This window comes from Necator americanus, chromosome V (genome assembly GCF_031761385.1).
Source record: "Necator americanus strain Aroian chromosome V, whole genome shotgun sequence".
NCBI lineage: Eukaryota > Metazoa > Nematoda > Chromadorea > Rhabditida > Ancylostomatidae > Necator > Necator americanus.
Genome location: NC_087375.1, coordinates 4,092,866 through 4,112,632, shown reverse-complemented (window position 1 = coordinate 4,112,632; position 19,767 = coordinate 4,092,866). Strand labels below are relative to the sequence as shown.

General features: G+C 35.9%; 1 protein-coding gene across 1 annotated transcript; it reads right to left on the bottom strand.

Annotated features, from left to right (window-relative positions):
• Positions 1 to 313: 313 nt before the first annotated feature.
• Positions 314 to 10,798, bottom strand: RB195_012861 (uncharacterized protein; the record flags this gene model as incomplete). Its single annotated transcript, XM_013449059.2, has 15 exons — positions 314 to 436; positions 523 to 612; positions 1,529 to 1,657; positions 1,911 to 2,005; positions 2,072 to 2,195; positions 3,127 to 3,194; positions 3,341 to 3,498; positions 3,557 to 3,648; positions 3,711 to 3,788; positions 5,545 to 5,637; positions 5,722 to 5,769; positions 8,240 to 8,329; positions 10,087 to 10,176; positions 10,247 to 10,378; positions 10,751 to 10,798. The coding sequence occupies 15 exons, from the start codon at positions 10,796 to 10,798 to the stop codon at positions 314 to 316; spliced, it is 1,458 nt and encodes a 485-aa protein (XP_013304513.2).
• Positions 10,799 to 19,767: the final 8,969 nt, after the last annotated feature.

Here is a 19,767-nt window from a genome sequence, read left to right as displayed (position 1 = left end):
ATTTTTTATATAATAAAATAAAACAAGACTTGAATGTATCAGCCTTTTCAAGGGTAAAGTTCGAAAGTTTCAGGTTTGTTTATTTTAGTTTACTTTTTATTTCTATACTTTTTTAGATTTGGTTCTGTATTTTACCGTTCGTGAACCCTAAACGAGTTCTGTATTGAAGTGGGCGAATTCTAGGCGGATTGATTAACGCCAAACACTTTATTTTTTATCCTTTTGAAACTATTTCACCGAATTCGTAGGAAATTAGGTTCATGATTATGATCGGAAGAAGAACTATTTTGATCTGGATAGCTGCGGATTTCCATCAATCCATGTTGCTGACATCAACATCAGCATAGTAGCATTCCTTCTCGATGCCCATATTGTACTCGTTCCCAGTTCCATTCATATATTTCGATGTTACCACACGATACCAACCTTTTTCACCCTAAATAATTATTAAAATTCGGAAAAAAAAACATAGTAAAATGAAAGTGATATTAAGAAGAGAAAAGACGTTAATAATGTATTCACCCATTCTTCACCCCAGCTATTTCGTACAATCCAGTATTCGACACCTTCCTCGTCAACACCCCATCCAGTAACCGATACAATATGATTGGGCTAAATGATAATGTTGTAAAATGTGTCCTTTAAAAGTCTTTTTCCATTTTATTCTATTTTATTCTATTCTATTTTAAAAGTAATTTTTAACCTGATTAATGTAAACTAAAAATCCTCTTCAACTCAACTTCCATCAATTTTTCAATTTGTTGGCTGAAAGAATGACTCGTAAGCGTTGTTTTTTCTTATTCAAACTGAAAAACACGAATAGAAATAAAAAAGGAGCGTTTTTAAAACGTTATGTACTATTTGAGCGAAAATTTCCCAATCTAAGAGAAACTCAAATTTTGATTTTTTGTTTAAGTTTTAGTGGTTCTTGTTTACTGAAATCTATGGAATGGAGTGTCAAGGTGAATAAACTGAGCGTTTTCGACTCTTTTTTCCTTCTTCTTGCAATTAATTGAGGTGGTAAGGTCGCTGGAACTCCTTGTGAGTTTCATCTTGTGCATAGAGAGATCAAGCGAGGCATGAAAATCGTAAAAATCAACGAAAAGAACTCAAAAATCATGAAAAAAGCGAAAAGAAACACGGGAAAACCAGTAAGCGGCTTAGAAAACTGATAAGAGAAAGTTGCCGGAAACGATAGGAATAATAATAACGGAAAGTATGCTACTGATTAATTTACAATAGATTTTTGTTCTCTGGGAAAAATTGGAGGGAATGAATTTTCTTTCAGCATACATAGCATAATTACCGTATAGTGCACTTTGTTTTGTTATGTTTTGTTAGCCTTTGAGAACTGCCACAAACTCCAACCACTGGAATAACAAAAATATTGGGAATTTTTAACTACTGAATTTTTCCTAATTAATTTCATCTATTTATATTTTAATATTTTATTATATTGCTATTTTATCTCTTATTTATTTCAATTTACTTATTTTTTAGATTTTTACTTGTCAAAAAATATCCTAACCTCAATGGCGCTCTTCTCTTTGTACACTCCTCCAATATAGTTGTAGTCAAAGTTTGGTGTACATCCGATAGAGCATGCTACTGGACCGCCTTTCTTGATTTCAGCCATTATGTTTTCACGACCGGACACCTTCAATTATTTTAATTTATTTTTTCCATTTATCGGGTAATTTCTCTTTTCGGGAATTTTTCCGTTAGAGCATGTTTGTTGGATGCAAGTCTGGTAAATGCAAGAAAAAGCTAGTGCAGTAGTAATTTCGGCTACTAGATAATTTCCTTATTTGAATTTATGAGGTCGAAAATAGAATCCAGGAGAATATGTTGCCATGAAGTCGAGTATTCCAAAAAAAAATTAATTTCTCAAAAGTCAAGGATTTTTTTACCTTCCCGTACTCTGTAACATAATATCGTGTATAGTTCTTGACGGCAAAACAATTGTTTGGCCAACAGGTACCACATCGATGGAATGGATCGCAGTCTATAATAAAATTTTATGGAAATTCTACTTCCTGATGCTAGCTATTCCTGATTCCTGAAAACGTACGGCCATTTGTAGCACGATACACGTTACATCCTTCCTCCACAAGACCATGGGTCTTAGCGTATTCGAGCACATCACCAACTTCACCTCCTTGACAGTTCCCCTTACCACCGCAATCAATAATTTCCTGAAAAGAGTGATTAAGGTGAGATATTCTTTCTACTTCCTAATGTTTAGTAACGGACGCGACTTAACATCTACTGTTTTCAAATTTTAATTCGGAATTTTTGTGGAATAATTTACAATCGGTTATTTCCCTTCGAAAGTAGCAGAAACTTCTGCATAATGGAAAGGATAAGGTGTCCAGTGTTGATCAATCCGCTTAGGATGCGCAACCGGATTCAACTCAATTCGGAGTCGTTTGAGGTTTACGAACTCGGGACAAGCCTATACCATGTCTTCCGAGGGTTAGCTGGTGAGTCAAGTCAGTGTCTTTATGCTCCCAAACAGGTCTGGTACTAATCTATCGAGGGATGAAGGGCGTGGTTCGCACTAGAACGGTCTCGAACCATCGATCGATCGCGTAGTCACAGCGGAACCTCTTATCGACTGCGCTAAACCCATTAACTTAAAGGCATCACCGCCACGAATCTGAGGTGGTACGGATTTCAGGTGGAGTATTCGTATATGGCATAGTAGATAATGGAGAGGGTGGTGATTCCGTTCATTTCTTCATAATTGCCGTAGAAAACGGTTCGGAAGATGCGCCGTGTGCACACGGCACGGAACAGCACGGCTGGCGCGCTCCAACCAAACTCGTTGTAGAAAGTGGCGCGCCGGAGCGTTCGAAGTCGTATCTTCCGGACCGTTTTTTACGGCAATTAGGAAGAAATGGACGTAATCACCCTCTTCTCAATAATCTACGATCCCGTATGCGAATACTCCACCTGAAATCCGTACCACCTCTGATTCGTGGGATGATGCCTTTAAAATATAAATAGAGCGGTGAAAATTTCAATCTCAGCTAAAATGAGGGAGAGTTTCAGAGTTCCAAGTCTATGAAGTACATAAAGACGTTTCTTTGTACGCATCAATAACCATAAATGAACAACCCTCACCTGAGGAGATACCATTGTCATCGGCCATTTATTTTTTCGCGCAATATTGAAACGATCGTTGAGAGCGCCTAAAGCAGGAATTTGCATTAAATTAGAGGAATTAAATCTAAATTAAATTAAATTAAATCTGCATTAAATTTTCAAAGGCAGTTTTTTCAGCATAGATTTTTGAAGTAGTTTACTTGTAAGTTTTGACTGAATAAATAAAACAAACCAGTTGTTCCAAATACCCAACATGAACCACAGTATACTGGAATATGTTGATTTCTTGTAGGGCTACAGTAGTTAACACCATTTACATTCCGCCAATCCCATTGCTTAGGTAGTTCATCCTTGAAAGATGGACTTCGTTCCCATATCCGAAGCTTGGTCCTGGATATTTTCTTCAGAAGTTGACTGTGGTTAAAGGATATTAATCGAATATGCTGACTTGTACTCAAAATTCTTCCCGCTTCTCTTCAATCGTCCATATCGATGTCCGTGACCATACTGTTCGGGAGTTTTTTGTTCGGATTTCAAATTCTAAGTATTTTCAAGAAAATTTTAAATTCGTGATATGTTTCCTTTGTTTGAAAAAGTCTCACCTGATTCCTTGAATAATCAGATTTGTATTGAACAGCAGCAGTTAATTCTTCTATGACAGATCTGTCCGCGACGATTTCCTGAAACATTTTACTCTTCGATATAGCTACTGAAGCTTTATGTGTATCAAAACCGATAGAAATTTTAAAAAAATGAAAAAAGAAAAGAAAAAGAAGAGGAAAAACTACAATAAGAGCAGAAAATGCTATAAATAAAAATGGATAAATTAGTAAAATATGAATCGCTGCAGCTCGTACTTCTCGGTATTGAGGGATGATATGCAAATGTGCAAAGTTCGAATTAAAAATCGAAAAAATCGGAAATCGAAAAAAATGAAAATCGAAAAAAGGAGAAGAGGTCACTGAAATATTCGCTTGACATTACGGAATACTTGGAAACATCCCCGATGTCGTCCAGAATTTCAATACAAAAGGGCTAATTATTTATCAAATTTCCCCTTATCTATGTGCTAGAGCGACCACGTTCATTACTTGCGATCGATTGAAACTCTGATAGCTGAGTATGCTTCTTTTTGTTAATCTTTTCCACATATTAGTTTTTTTTGGAATTGAAATTCAACGCGAAAATTCCGCCGTAGAGTTTTTATGACAGCCCAATTCTATATTAAGCGTTGCTAAACTTTAACAATTATAACAACAGGTAAAAGGCCGGAGATACTATTTCTTACCGTTGTTACGGTAGAAGAATTGTTTACTATTTTCTGACATAATGACAGTTAAGAATTGTTTAAGGAATTAAAATTAATTTAACCGTTCATATATCTCATATCTTTAGGCTATTCAGCTCTACTTTAAAAAATTCCTAACTGTCACAGTCTTCACCGCCATTCCGTTGAAGGTATTCACCTCCAGCGACCCTTAACACTTATTTACTGGGGACCTGTGGATGTCATCACTGTTCCGAATACCCTTCTTTAATAAAATTGTAATTTCTCTTCATAATATTTGTATAATTTTCTTCTGTCGAACTTGAAATGATGAACTGAAATGAGAAGGATGGAGGATGAACTTTATTTTAGCTTTAAAATCCTTAAGCTAGACTATCCTTGTTGATTTAAATTGAACTGCCTGAATTGTAGTCAAAATTGTTGCTGTCATTTATTCACTTAGGTAACGTTTCGGTGTTATCGCCTCCGTTAGAGCCTGGAAAAGGAACGATTACTAATAGAATCCATACCAGTAGTCGCTTTTCAGCAAAGTATTCCTGAATTTTGAACGTATGGAAACTTTTTTTGATGTTAAGACATCGATAGCTAACAGAGACAGCTAATTTTGGTAGAATAATTTGAATAATAAAGGATAAAGTTATAGCGTTAATCAATCCGCCTGGGATAGAGCGGATTCGAACCTCCGATCGAACGTGTAGTAAGCGGAACCTCTAACCGCTACACTACACCCACCCTACTTCAATAATAAGCAGAACAAAATGTTTAGGTCTCTAAGGTAGAGGTGAGTATTAATTATCCATCATAACAATCTGCAGGAGAGAGTATGCCTTGTATAATACAGAAGATGGACACTTTCGAAGAATTGGTTTCTTAATAAAACTTGCTTTTTTCTGAATATGATAATGGTTTCTTAATAAAACTGACTTTTTCTGGATATGATAAAAAAAAAGACGACATACGTACGACAGAGACATGCCACATATAGAAATTTCAATATTACTGCTGCAAATTTGGCCTTTTACTGAATCGTGTAGTGAAATCTGATTAAAAATACGATATATGTGGAAATTTTCATATCGTTGCTACTACAAATTCAGCCTTTTATAAAACCGTGCAGTGAATTCAGATCGATTAGTTCAACTTCTCACCTCAACACCTTTATCCTCTTCGTCCTCTTCACCGTTCCGCACAACAACTTCGTAATCGGAGCTTCGTGGTTCCTCAAGCATATTCGGTGTCTTCTAAGAAAAAAACCAGCAGATAACACGTTGATACAGAAAAAAAAAACAAAAAAAAACAGACAACAAATACAAACTAACAAATACCTCATTGAACGGATGGGAATCTTCTTCTTCGTCACTTTCATTACTGTCCTAAAATCGTAAATTGTGCGTAACATCTATGCGTACATAATTTTGAAGGTTTGACTTACTGTAGCGTTAAAAAAATAATGTACAATGTAGATAATGTTGTACAATGAAAAAAATATAATATAATAATGAGAAGATAGAGGTTAAGAGAGTCAGATGTTAATAAAAAACGAGAATGTGCGGCTTACTGAGAAAATTCTACCATTACAGTGCGGAAAAGTAAAAGAGAAAGAGGAATCGAATGCAGGGATTCTCTCGAAAATTTTCAAACGACATTTCTGATTACAATCCGCTCTATCAGTGAAAAAGATACAGTAGATTGGATTAGAGGGAACAATTGAGGTTTGGAGGTGTTTGCACAGGGCTACATATTCTAAAACTTGCAAATTTTCTTATTATATAATACAATATATGTAATAATGATAATCATATGTAATAAATATAATGATGATTATAATATAATATAATAAATATAATAATGATGTTCAAAATTGGGAAATTAAGTTAACATGGTTCATGATTTAGGTTTTTATCTGTAACTTGAATTACTAACAAGAAAAAATGTGTCCAAAGGTGTCTTTTTCAAATGGTTATGTTCAATTGTCCATGAATTTTTTCAAATCGAATTGAACTGCTTGAACTGTAGTCAAAATTGGTACAGCACTTCATTTACTTAGCTAAGGTTACGGGGTTATCGCCTTCGTCAGAGCCTGGAAAATTTAAACCCATAAGTGATTTATCTTCTCAAACACCTCTTAACTCTGCGAAAAGTAATTTTAAGGCATCACCTCACAAATTTGAGGTGGTACGGATTTCAGGTGGAGTAATCGTATACGGGATCGTAGTATATGGAGAGAAGGATGATTCCGTCCATTTCTTCCTAATTGCCGCAAAAAAACAGCCCGGAAGATACGGCTTCGAGCGTTCCGGCGCGCCACTTTCTACAACGAGTTCGATTGGAGCGCGCCAGCCTTGTGCACGCGCCGTATCTTTCGGGCCGTTTTTTACGGCAATTAGGAAGAAATGGACGGAATCACCCTTCTCTCCATAATCTACGATCCCGTATACGAGTACTCCACCTGAAATCCGTACCACCTCAGATTCGTGGCGGTGATGCCTTTAATCGCCACCGCACGACCTGCACTTGATACACGATAAACCATTCCCGATAATCAATCGATCATGCAATCAGCTTTTCTGCCGTAAGCGCAGAGTACGCAGCTAAAAATTCTGCAGAGTTATCTTACGCACGATTACGTAGCAGCTATAGCGGTCATAACCCTCAAGTCATTCGTAAGACCCTTAAGGCGTAGACAGTTCTGTATCGCTCAGCTCTACACATATATGGGATACACAGGATGGAATCTTTCCTGAGCCATCGACAAGGAATTCCATCCAAAAATTCCCAATAATAATTTCAAAAAAATGAAAGAATTGAATGAAAAATAAATAAACATAAATGAATATGTGAGTAATAAACAAGAAAACTAAAAAATTAAAAAATCATAATCTAAAATACATTATAGTTCTTGTGATTAACTGTTCTTTGCACTCTATATTACTACTATTATTTGAGGATGGTGGACTTTCAAATGAGGGAGTTATGCCCGACAGCAGAATTTCTACTTGTGTATTCACTGGATACTGCTACTCTGTGGACTAGCCAGGTTTATAACCTTGTACTTTCCTGGACATGACCTTTGCTGCCTGTTTATATTGCTATTGCCGTCCTATTCATGTTTCCTGCTACGAAGTTCTTTATTTCGATTTCTCTTTGGATTCACACGCTTTGGATGTTGTGGATTGGCGCTTGAAATTAGAACTTTACATATTTCTCAAGGACCAGAACACAAAATTCTTCCTGAAAACAGGGAATACAGATGCTGAAGGTCTTATTCGCACAAATGACGAGGTCATCGCATGTAGGGAACAAAAATTTTTTCGATTAACTATAAGACAGTCAAAAATAAGAAAAATAAAAAAAGACGGATACAAAAACAAACTTCGCGAACACCAACGTGACGTACTAACTAACAGTCAAAGTATATCATAAAAACAAAGATAGAAGCTAGAATTTGAATTATTATTAATTTATTTATTTGAAAAATGCCTATCTTTTCGCCCCTCCTAGACGATCCACTTTTAGATCAGACTTTCCTGAGGATATCTGTAAGTTTTGACCTCCATATCGCTAGAATCCCATTCAAAACCCTCGAGACAACAGCACGACGTGGTCCGATTGTCTTTTGCCCATTAATTCAATTTCAGGAGGTGAGCGCTGACTTCTATACAGTGTTATTTTTCGAGTATGCATAGCTACAGGAATGCTTTTTTTTTCAGGATGATATTTGGGTATTTGAAAGGATAAATGACTGCTGGATTTGGTTTTCCATGCCAGTCCAGACCAATGAAGAACATTCTTCGAGATCTGGATAACGTCTTGCTTTCTAAATATCTGGAGTTCCCTCCTTACCTCTTCCTCTTCCGAGTACGCCATAAAATCCATAATCTCTTCCTTTACATTCGCATTAGACTCAGTGTTTCTTTCGTCAACTTCCTTGATCTGAAGAAAAGCAGTTGAACATGAAAGACTATGTAGTTAAATAATTGATAATAATAATTAAAAAATTCTTTCACATCTCCTCTACCTGTAAACAACAACAATTACCTCATGTGTTGGAATTAAAAATATGGCACATCATTTCGTATCACAGCTATGAGTTATAGAGGTTTTTATAGGGTCCCGTAGATCAAAACCTGTAGAGGTCTCTGGGGTTACGGGGGTAGTTTGTTTACAATCGTAGTGCACTCATCTTACCGGTTCACTTCTGAACCGTAAAAAATCTAATTTTTTATCTCCTCTGAGATTTGAGACCATAGAGACAAGATCATAGCTACAATTTCCACTTTTGAACTCTACTTTCATGGATGTACTTAACTTTACTTTGGATGTCAGCTTCCAGAAAGGCGGAAAAGCGCAAAACTCTCTAGATTCCCCTTTACTAATAATACTAATACTTTACTTTACTAATAAATTTTAATACATAATGGCTGCCTAGTTTCTCCCGACCACTTCGTCACCACACGACCTGCACTTGATACGATAAACCACTCTCTCGATACCATGCAAACAGCTTTTCTGTCGTAAGCGCAGAATACGCGGCTAAAAATTCTGCAGAGCTGATCATACGCACGATTACGTACCATCCATCTGTTGTTTGAGGTTTCCCGATGATCACAACGTTCGAGTCATTCTCCTCAAGACTCCTTGGGCCTGGGGACAGTTCCATGCCGTTCTGCTTATATTTATTTATTTATTGAAACACCTACAGGTGTGCCATAAAACAGAAAAATGAACAAGATGGAACAGAGTTCATTAGAATTTCGCCTGAATTTTACACAACAAGGCAGGTCCTTTAAGGCATGAGGAGATATCGTCCCATATGTGGGGTGGACAGAATGGAACCTTTTCTGGACCCGACTACGAGGTTGATTTCAAAAAGGATAGTCTTAGAGGATGCTGAGAAACGCAGTTTCCAGCCAAGCGCCCTTTGGATTTTGTTACTTTCTGGGCTGTGTGCAGGACCATGTCCTTTCTCAGGCTGTGTCTTTTGCTGTTGTCCTATTTATGGTACTTGTAACGGAGTTTTTCCATTTTGCTTAGTCCTTGGATCTTTACATCATGGATTCCTAAGATGGGCCCATGAAATCAAAGGATTCCTCCTTTCTTAAGGACCACAGCAAAATACTTTTTGAAATCATCGAAATGCAGATTAGAGTGAGGACCTTATCACACAAATGTGATTTTACTGCATGTAGAAAACTAAAACTGTTACGGATAACAGTTCTAAACATCCAGAAATGAATAGGAAGGATGAATGCATCTCGGACAAAAATGTAGCAACTAAATATCAAACTGTATCAAAAAATCAAAGATAGAGGGAAAAATTTAAAAAAGCCTTCGCCTCTTCCTAGACGATATTTAGACTTTTAGATCAGACTTCCTGAAGGTATCTGCACGTTTTGATCTCCATACCGTCAGAATCCCATGGAAAACTCTCGAGGCGACGGGACGACATAGTCTAATTGTCTTGCCAGTATTACTTATTACTACATACCATTTCAGGAGATAAGCGCTGGCCTCTATACGTTATTTTTCAAGTACTCTTTGATATAGGATGGCTTTTTTCAGGATGATAGGATGTTTGAAGGGGTAAATGACTTGTGGATATGGTTTTCCATGCTCTAGACAAATGACGACTACTGATAGAGATCTTGTAGCATGAAAGTCTTGCTTTATGCCTTCAGTCCCCCCTTTACCTCCTCCTCTTCCGAGTATGCCATAAAATCCATAATCGCTTCCTTCACATTCGCATCAGACTCAGTGTTTCTTTCGTCAGCTTCCCTGATCTGAAGAGAAGCAGATGGACATGAAAGAAAAGTAAATAATTGATAATAATAATTAAAAATTCTTTCACACCTCCGTCAAAAGATCCTTATCATTTTCCTGTGGTGTGGCATCGTGTGCTTCTACGGGTTCAGGAAGGTGATCAAAGGAAAACAGGTGTTCGGATGCTTTCAGTGCGATCGAAGGCAGGTTCAGCCAAGTTGCCTGGAATGAGACCTGGTACGTTTTAAATGAAAATGACACAATTCTAATTATAAGTAGTTTTCAGCAGTTTAATGTGGATTCAATGGAATTTAATGACCAGAAAAGCTCAGATTTCGGTCGCGCTGTTAGGTCTGGAAAATCACGAACAATTTTGTGATAAGAGGACCTAAAGGAATACTTTCGATCGTTTTTTTTATAGAGAAGGCTTTGGCCTCAAAAGAAGAGTCACATCGCTGTTTTTTGAGACTTTCTTAGAGCAGTGGATTGTATAACAAGGTTTTTATAATGTGAATATTCGAAATATCATTCGATTCTAAAATCCGAACACTCGAGGGTCTCGTTTTGAATTAATTTCTCTGCTAAGAAGCTCACCTGTGTAGCGACTATCAGACAGAACAAAGCGAAACCGACACGAAACATGTTGACCAAGCACTGATAATGCTCTATCTGTGTGTTGGTAGTAGAAAAATTGATTAGAAGCCATCCAGAAATCAAGGAAAAGTCTATGGCTGGAAAGTTCTAGAAGGAAAGTTTCTGCTATCTGGATTTTATAGGACTCAAAAATCGAAGATCTGCTCTATATCAAATCCTAGAACGTTCAGATAGCACAAACCTATCTGCGAAAGTTTTCTGCACGATTCTTATAGTATTCAAAAATATTTATATAAAATAAATAGAAAAAGTATATATATACATAAAATAAAGCATTTAAAATTAAAAATAAAATATAAAAAACAAAATATAAATTATAAAATAAAGTAAAATATATAAAATATATGCAATATTTGCAGTAGATATACGAAACTTCTGTTGACGGAACCACTTTTTTCAGGGTTTCAGAAAGCGTGGAGAACGAAGACACGATTTAGAAATCCCTTAAGTTTTGAAGAAGCAGCTGAACCTGTACAAAAACATCTTCTAATGTCATCTATGTTGCGACTGTGTATGTATTTACTAATGAAAACGTGATTATAAGAAGTTGGAATTTCAATGGGCTTACACGGCCGTAGCGCAGTCGGCAAGAGGTTCGTCTACGATTTCACAGTATGGTCGATGGTTCGAGACCGTCTCGGTGCCAACTCGGCACGTCATCCATTCGTGATCGATAAATTGGTACCAGACTTTTCAGAGAGGATGAAAACCATGGGTTGACAGATTGGCCGTAGGCCCGTAAATGATTGTAAACAAATAAATAAATAAATAAATAAAAACAAAAATAAAAATAATGATAAGCCTCAATCGACTCTTAATTGAAGTTGAACCCATAGACGCTTCCCTATAGTGATTGACCGATGCCGTGCACTTAATCCATTATCCTTACGCATTTCAAATGGCACCTAAAATTAGGGTTTATAGGGATATTGCTATAAGCAGTCAATTTCTTTAATCCTTAAGATTTTGGTTTTTGAGATCAGAAGTAAGCAGATACGAGTTTTTTCTTCACAGGTTGCTCTCTGCATCTTCAAGAAATGAAGAATTATTTGTTAAGTTCTGGAAACGCATTCCTGCTTTGTATATATTCACGGATTTATTTATTATATCCGTTCATTTTTTCATTCATATTTTTTAAAATTTATTATATATTCGAGATTTATTTAATAGGTGATATATTGTGAAAAACCCCAAGGTCAAAAGCCGTCAGGACGAGGGCAAATCTCTGCTGTTTCCTTTGCAAAAAGTTACGAACGACATTGCAGCAGTGGAGACAAACCTTCGCGCTCATAATCTCGTAATTATAGAGAGCAAGTTTTTCTTCTTGAACTCGTCATGCAGGACAATAATGAATGAAACAAAAATATTGTTATTTTTTTATTTGACCAAACACTATAATGAAAATTTTCAAGGGACGTTTTCAAGGTTTTCTCTATCGAGAACTATGATTTTCAAGTATTTTGAATGGGATCGTTCCCGTTTTTCAACGCAATGTAGCGCTAAGCGAGGCTAAATGAGAAAATATGTACAGATCTGTTGTATTTTTGAATTCTTCTCACCTTTCTCAACATCTTCCGGAACCCTATAGGTTTTCTCAGGTGGGAAAAATTTCATGCATTTTTTTCAGCATTTTTATTTGTATTATTGTCAATTATTAACTACAGTGTCGTTTTCCATTAATAAGAGAATGCAATCGAAACTTTTTTTTCCCCTATGCAGCGCATGATTTTTACGCAGCCGAGAAAAGAAGAGAAAAATTGTGTAAAAATGTATAGGATACAAAAAATACAAAATATAACTGTTTATACATAATGTATATAATCTATAAAAAAAGAACTTGCGACATATTGAACAATCTTTTCACAATTCTATTTTTGTCATAACTCTACTACGTAAAATTCGTAAAATCCTGCATCCTGCGTTCGATTTATTCATACGTACGTAAGAAGTTCAGGATTTATTTCCTAAAACATGGTTGAGAGAGAAATTTTTGAGGAAATAAATTTTTCAATGGAAAAAAGAGATTCAACTTGTCGAGGCATTTGATCATAGTAGTAATTTTTCTTTTAATAGTTTCTTTGGATTTATGATACATCAATGTGGTTATGTAAGAACTTTCAAACTTCAAATTCAAACTTCAGATTTAATTTTTTATTGATTTGGTTGATCCGGTTTAACCAAGATTGGTATGGAGTTTTCTTCATTAACAGCTAACGTTTCGGCGATATCGACTTTGTTAGCTGATCCTGAAAGATCAAACCCATCAGTGATTTGTCCTCTCAATAATGCTGATTTTTATAATAATAATAATTAATAATTATATTTTTTATAGTGATAACTAATGAACTTGAACTAATGGAGCGAGATAATAAACAGGAACGTTTTGCCAATTTTTTGGATGGATTTTTTTTTGTTGCTGAGAAAGGAACGGAACGTTTGGCCGGCGACGCAGCTCTTACGATTTGATCGTTCTTTGCGGTGTGAATTTATTGCGGTGCACTACGGTACCGGTGTACCATGCTAGTTGATTCGTTGCCAACCTGTTATTTATTGAATGAATGTGTGTGTAGCGTTGACGACGACGACGATGATGATGATAAGTGAACTGGTAATCAACTAGCTTGTTCGTTCTAGTGTATATGTGTAGGGGGAGGGGAACTGGATGGTAGCGTAGATCGAACTCGTTCTGGGTGTCGGGTCCAGGATGTACAGAAGCTAGTCAGAACGACCGGTCGTCAGCTAGTTTCACCCTTCTGGGCATTTGCATACCCGCCGCTGCTGCACGCGCGATGCTACCAGTTCGAAGAACGGGCGGAGGCTTGGTGTTGGAGGGGGGGGGGGGGGGACGGACACAGGGGCCCGTCCATCTGTCCACTATGTTCGAATCGAGTTCCTCTTCTTCTTCGCTCTAACACTCCGGTTCTCCCTCCGTACATACAAAACGAGCCCTATGACTATCCTGCTTATTTTCTATCATCGAACGCTTATACGCTTTGATTATTTCGTCTAGTTTTCTTCAGCATTCGTTCATTTATCACAATATTTGCCTCACGAAACTCATTATTTCTCCTTCGAATTCCGCCTTTGTTTTGCTGTAAAGATTAGTATTTAATTTTTCGTTTTTGTAACGCCTGAATTTCTCAATATTATCAATGCAATACAATATCTGCTCACAAAAATCACAGTTTTCCCCCTAAATCTGATTTCCTGAATTATTGTCTCGCGAAAATTAGCTTTTATTTTTTCGTTTCTACAAAACTCAAAGTTATCATAAGATCTGCTCACAACCAGTTTTGATTTTTTCCTTATTTTCTGATTTTTTTTTCTCAGAAAATTTATCTTTATTCTCTGTTTTCCTTCTGAAATGAAAGCCTTGTGAGGACATCGCTCAAAATATTGTTCACAGTAAGAAATATTGCAAGCAGCCAGTGTTTCACTGTTTTAATTTATTTTCTAAATTTTTATTGTGTTGAGATCGAGCAATCCCCTCTCGTTTCCTATAATCCCGGATCTGTGCAGGAGCCAGCTGGGTGCAGACGGCTTACTGCTTCTTTTACACCGATCAGTTACCTGGTGCTAGTGCTATTTTTAAGCTGGTTTTATATTATTATTCGTATGATTTACTACTATTTATATTCATAGATTATTATATATCTATTATAATCTTTGTTATATTATTTTCTATTGCTTTTTCTTTCTTATTTCCATTTTTACTACAATTTTTACACTGCAAAGTTCTATTATTTTCTCCTTCTTGCTATTTTTAAATCGGTTTCATTCCTTAAAGTACACTAAGCTCAGATTTCCGAGACTACTTTGAGCTCTTTTTGAAGAAATAAGTATAAAATTCTAGTTTTTAGCTACAAAGCTCATAGTTATCCATATTCTCTGTCGTGCTCATCGGATTGTACAAACTCCGGATTCTCCACGATGTTGGTGTTTGTGGCGTATTTCATACATTTGCTTTTCACGAACTAAACAAATAATATATACAATTTTTTTGCGACTTCTTCCACTGTATCCTCAGAAATATATGGATATAGGCGCCGTTGAAGTAAACGTAGTTTATAATTGTTGAGTTTTTTCAATTATTTGAATATCTAACTAGTTTTTGGTTTTTTTAGAGTCCTCTCAAAGGCTAACAACGCCTACCTTTTCCTCAATAGCAGTAATAATTACTCCTCATTAAAAATATTATAGTAATCTAGAAAAATTGATTCTTAATGACAATAGTAATGAGATTTCCTTACTATCAGATCCATGTTCAGATCCAGGACACTTATCGGGCTTAAGGCTAGGTTTGCTATGGGGGGACATTTCCTAGAGATTATCTGAAAAATGCGTCAAATTCATTTGTTATCTAGAAGATAGAGACAAACAAAATAAAATATCAAGATATAATGTCGAAAATTCTTTATTTGGAAGTCTTCACTGAGGAAAATCAGCATAAATAAATTTACATGGATGGATATTTGCCAGAAACGGTTGTGATCCTGTTGATTTTTCGTGAAAATGGCGACATGTACTGAAGTTTCATTCATATTGCTTTGAATATTGTCCTGTACGGAAAAGAATACAGAAAAAATCATATTTTTACATATTTTTTCTGTCATAATTTGTTAGCCTAATTCATAGGGAGGAAAAGAAATCAAACAAATGTTTCATTAAATTGTCATCGCTCCTCTGAACACATTATTGATTTTTTCGTTGCTCCTCTTCATTGAACTCCTTCTTGTTGTGTTTTGATAGTTTTCTTTGTTCTTCGACTTTGATTCGGTGAATATTTTCTTTCTGGGCGCCTTTCACCAGTTATGGATACTTTTAGGCTTTCTGAGCCACTTTCTCCAGAATTATTTTAGTTTTTCCACAAAAATTTTTTTTCCTGGGAAAAGGAGCTCTCTTTCTGCTTATAATTGTTGTACAAAATAATGGACTTGCTCGACTTTTCAGTATTTTTCTATGAGGTTATGCATCTCTTCATTCATTGTTAATCCATGATTTTTAGAATCATTACTAAACAAATGATTGGACTAGAAATATTTTTTCACTAATAATTCTCGTCAGATACCAAAAAAAATTGTCTTTTTTTTCTTAATAGTTTTCTAAAACCTCCATCCTTTTCTCTAGAAAATTTTGGTGCGGATCACTTTCAATTCTGCATAAATGGTCGTTCATTCTATTGAAAACTCTTCAGTTTTTCAAAATATTGCTGCTTTTTCTAAAAAAAAGAGACTGTAGAAGGACCCTGCCAAGATATCCGATCTATTACGATGAAAACGTAATAGAGGTTTGGAAAAAGCATCCGGAATCTTTTAACAATCCATAGATCATTTTCTACGCTGTTTTTCTTGAAAAGTAAGACGAATTAGCTTTGTTTTCTTACTCCACTTTTGTGCTCAACATCGTTTAAATCGTTTTATTCGTAGTGGGAATTTGTCTTCTTAGAAGTCTTGGAAATGTACGAATACTGTGACTAATAAATAAATAAATAAATAAATAAATAATACTAATAATAATACTAATAATAATAATAATATAATAATAATAACTTAATATGAAAGATTAATATTTGTAATCCCCCAATATTTTTGCAACATTACAATATTTCCTTATGTTTTTTTCTGCTCCGCATATCCTTTTTTTTTTCTTCTGAAGTACAGAATGACCAAGCGCTCGGCGGGCCTTACCAGCAACAACGTTGTACGTACGTACATACGTACGTACGTAGAAGGGGGGAGGCGATGGATGGATACACACAACCTGTCTGCTTGACGCATAAGTCCTAAGCAAGATCCGCTTGGTGGTGGCGATGGTGGTGTGGTGGTGCTGGTGTTGTTGGAGGTGGTTTTGGGGAGACGACTTGTCTTGCGATCCAAGATCTTTTTTTTTTCTGCAGATGTGTGCGGTTTCTGGAGCTCGAACGGATAGTCAGTCAGTCTTGAAATGAAGCGTTCATTTAGTGGAGCGCTTTCGGTCGTTTCGGGCGGTGTGAAACAAAGCATCTTGTTCTCTCTCTCTCTCTCGAACGGGTTCGAATTCGAAAGACTTTTCTTTTTCTCCCCCTCTCCAGATAAAATAAAATGTTCTCGCTGACTTATACGCGATGAAACGATAGTTTTCTGCAAGGCTGTCAAGGATATTTATGGATTTTTATTTTTGAGAATTTCCAGGAAAGGAGAGGAAAGAACATGTAGTACATGATTCCACTTCTTACCAGTGAACCACCTACCACCTCAAAATACAAGTGGAACGGGAGGGGGGACAAAACGGAGCCTGTTGTCTTTCCGTTGTATTCTCGAACAGGTCGTAATCACCGTCGTCCTCTCTAATGTCGGCTTGTTTCACCGATGTTGGGTGGGGGGGATGGCGACCGAAGGGACGGGGAGGGGGTGCTCCCCCCACCAAAAGCCTGATCGACACCAGGCCAGGCTGGCTGAGTGAAACCGCCCCCGGGACCGGTTCCTTGCGGCATTCCTGAAATGGCGCATGTGTCTGTGCAGCATAAGCTGTTTAGGACGCGCTTACTTCGTATTCACATCCCGTCATTTTAGTGAACCTGATACTTTCGTTAATTGTTTCAAAGTTTTTTTTTAGTGGAAAATTTTCACCACTTCAACATTTTTATTTTCTTTTTCATTTTTTGGAATTTCTAAGACGATAACTGATTGACTTTTCCTAACGTTCTTTCCTTTCTCTTCCTACCTTTTCCTATTTCCCTCAATTATTTCTTCATATTTATTATTTACTTATGTAGTGAAGATTCTGCACGAGTAAATAATTCTTCCCTTTGTTTTCCTCTTTGTTATTTTCTTCAAGTATTTCTTTATTATCATCACTTATTTATCTAATCAAAGTTCTGTACTAAAAAATAAAATCGCAACTCATTCACTTTTACGCAGAATCTTTTATTTTCTTCCTTTTTTTTGCAATAAATCTACAAAAATAGGCACTTATAAATTATCAGTGTTGTTTATTTCAGCTCTAGCTTTCGCTACAAAATTTTTCTTATTCTTGTTATTCTTGATATTTGTTTCATTTGTTTACTTTTTCGTTTGTCTACCGCATTTTCACGCGGACATTTCTTAGAAGATCTAAGGCGATAACTAATTGGATTTTCCTAACCTTTTTTTCGCTAATCCGCTCAATTTCCGTCATTTAACCTCATTTAATTGATTATTTCCTTATTCAATGTGCTATAGTAATTCTGGGAATTAATCGATTGAAAAATGTTCACATGATGATCAGTTCCTGGTTTCAGATGTGCATTCGTTTTCTTTGACAGAATTTTCGAATCGCGCATATATGAAAGTCTGGAAAATCCTTGTAACAGCAGATTATTTTAATAGTTAACAGCTAATTTCTTTCTTCTCGTTTCGCAAGAGTTAGAATTTTTTAATTGCGTATATGTTAAAAAATTGAGAAATCCTTATAATATCGATCAGAAATAAGGAAAATCTGTCGCCTTAGCTAGATGTACATATTAATACTGCGGTTTATTTTTTCCTTTGGAATTTCTTTTAAATAGTTGGATAATATTGATATTGATAATAAGTCTTTTAAATATTTTGGAATGTTAATGTTATTTTTTCATATTATTATATTATGATATTGTACTCGACATATTTTTACATTATTTTTCGGCGAATCGGAGGCAAATTATTCTCTTCTTGTTTTACCAATGTAAAACTAATCACGAGCTTTCTTCCTTAGTTTTTTTCCTGAATCTGATAGAAAATGTGAAGAAATTTCGACCTGTCCAACCTTTAAATCACCTTTAAAGAACCATTATGTCTTGATTTCCAGTTTTTAAGGATGAAATCTGGTTTCGATAAGACAAAGCAATCATTGCTTTCGTTCTTCACCAACGTTTTTTCGATAGAAATTTCTCGAGCTTGATTTGGAGAGGTAAGCGAGAGAGGTGGTGGAGAGACAGAGACAGCGACAGAGTGGGTTGGGGCGGAAAAAAACTGGAGATCCGTAGTTCGTTGGCAAAGATTGTGAAGCGTTGCGAATCAGGCTCGTTCCCGTATGGTCAAAGCTCGTTCCAGCTTGCGTTTTTCTGGTCATGTGTCCCGATGCGGGGGATCGGCTGGCTATCGGTGCGTGCACCGAACCGTTCGGGTTCCGACCACGCTTTCACTCATTCACTCGACGACGACGACAACGCGATATGACTGACCGTCATCATCTACACCGTTTCAAGCCGTTTTGCTCCCCTGTTCCTCTTCATCACTTTAGCCAGATTTTGAAAACCTTTCTCCTAGCTTTCTCTTTAAAAAAAATCTAATTTAACAACTTTGAAATTAAAATTTTAAAAGTTTTAAAGCAGGTTACGTCTTACCTGATAGTGTATCCTGGATATCTCTATCTCCTTAACCTTAACCATTTCACTTCTGCAACAAAAATGAAAATCAAATACTTGAGCGTTGCCGGAAAAGAACCATTTTAAAAAGTTGAAAAGTGTGAAATTTGAAATAAAATATTTACGAAAGTGAGAAAGTCCATTGAAAAGTGTTTTTGAAATTTTCAACTAAAATACTAACGAAAGCAAGGAAGTCCATTGAAAAGTGTCTGTAATTTTTAAATAAAATATTAACGGAAGTAAATAAATGAATAATAATGTTAAATTATTAAATAAATAAATAATAATGTTAAATTATAAGGAGTACTTGGTGGGAGAAAGAGAAAGGTGAGAGAAATCTTTCAAAAAATCACCCTAAAATTTATTCCACTCATTTTTATCGATTCTTTATCTTAGTAGAATTGTATATCACGTTTAGGATGTTATTTTTATGAATTCATAGAAAAGTTTTTTTTTTCATATGTTCCTGTTTACTTAACAGATCGACAAACGAAATAGAGATGATGATGATTCATGAAAAGGAACTTGAATGACGACTTTATCATTGTTGTTTTCTTGTGATGATCCTTCTAATGCGTTTCAAAAGTGATGATGT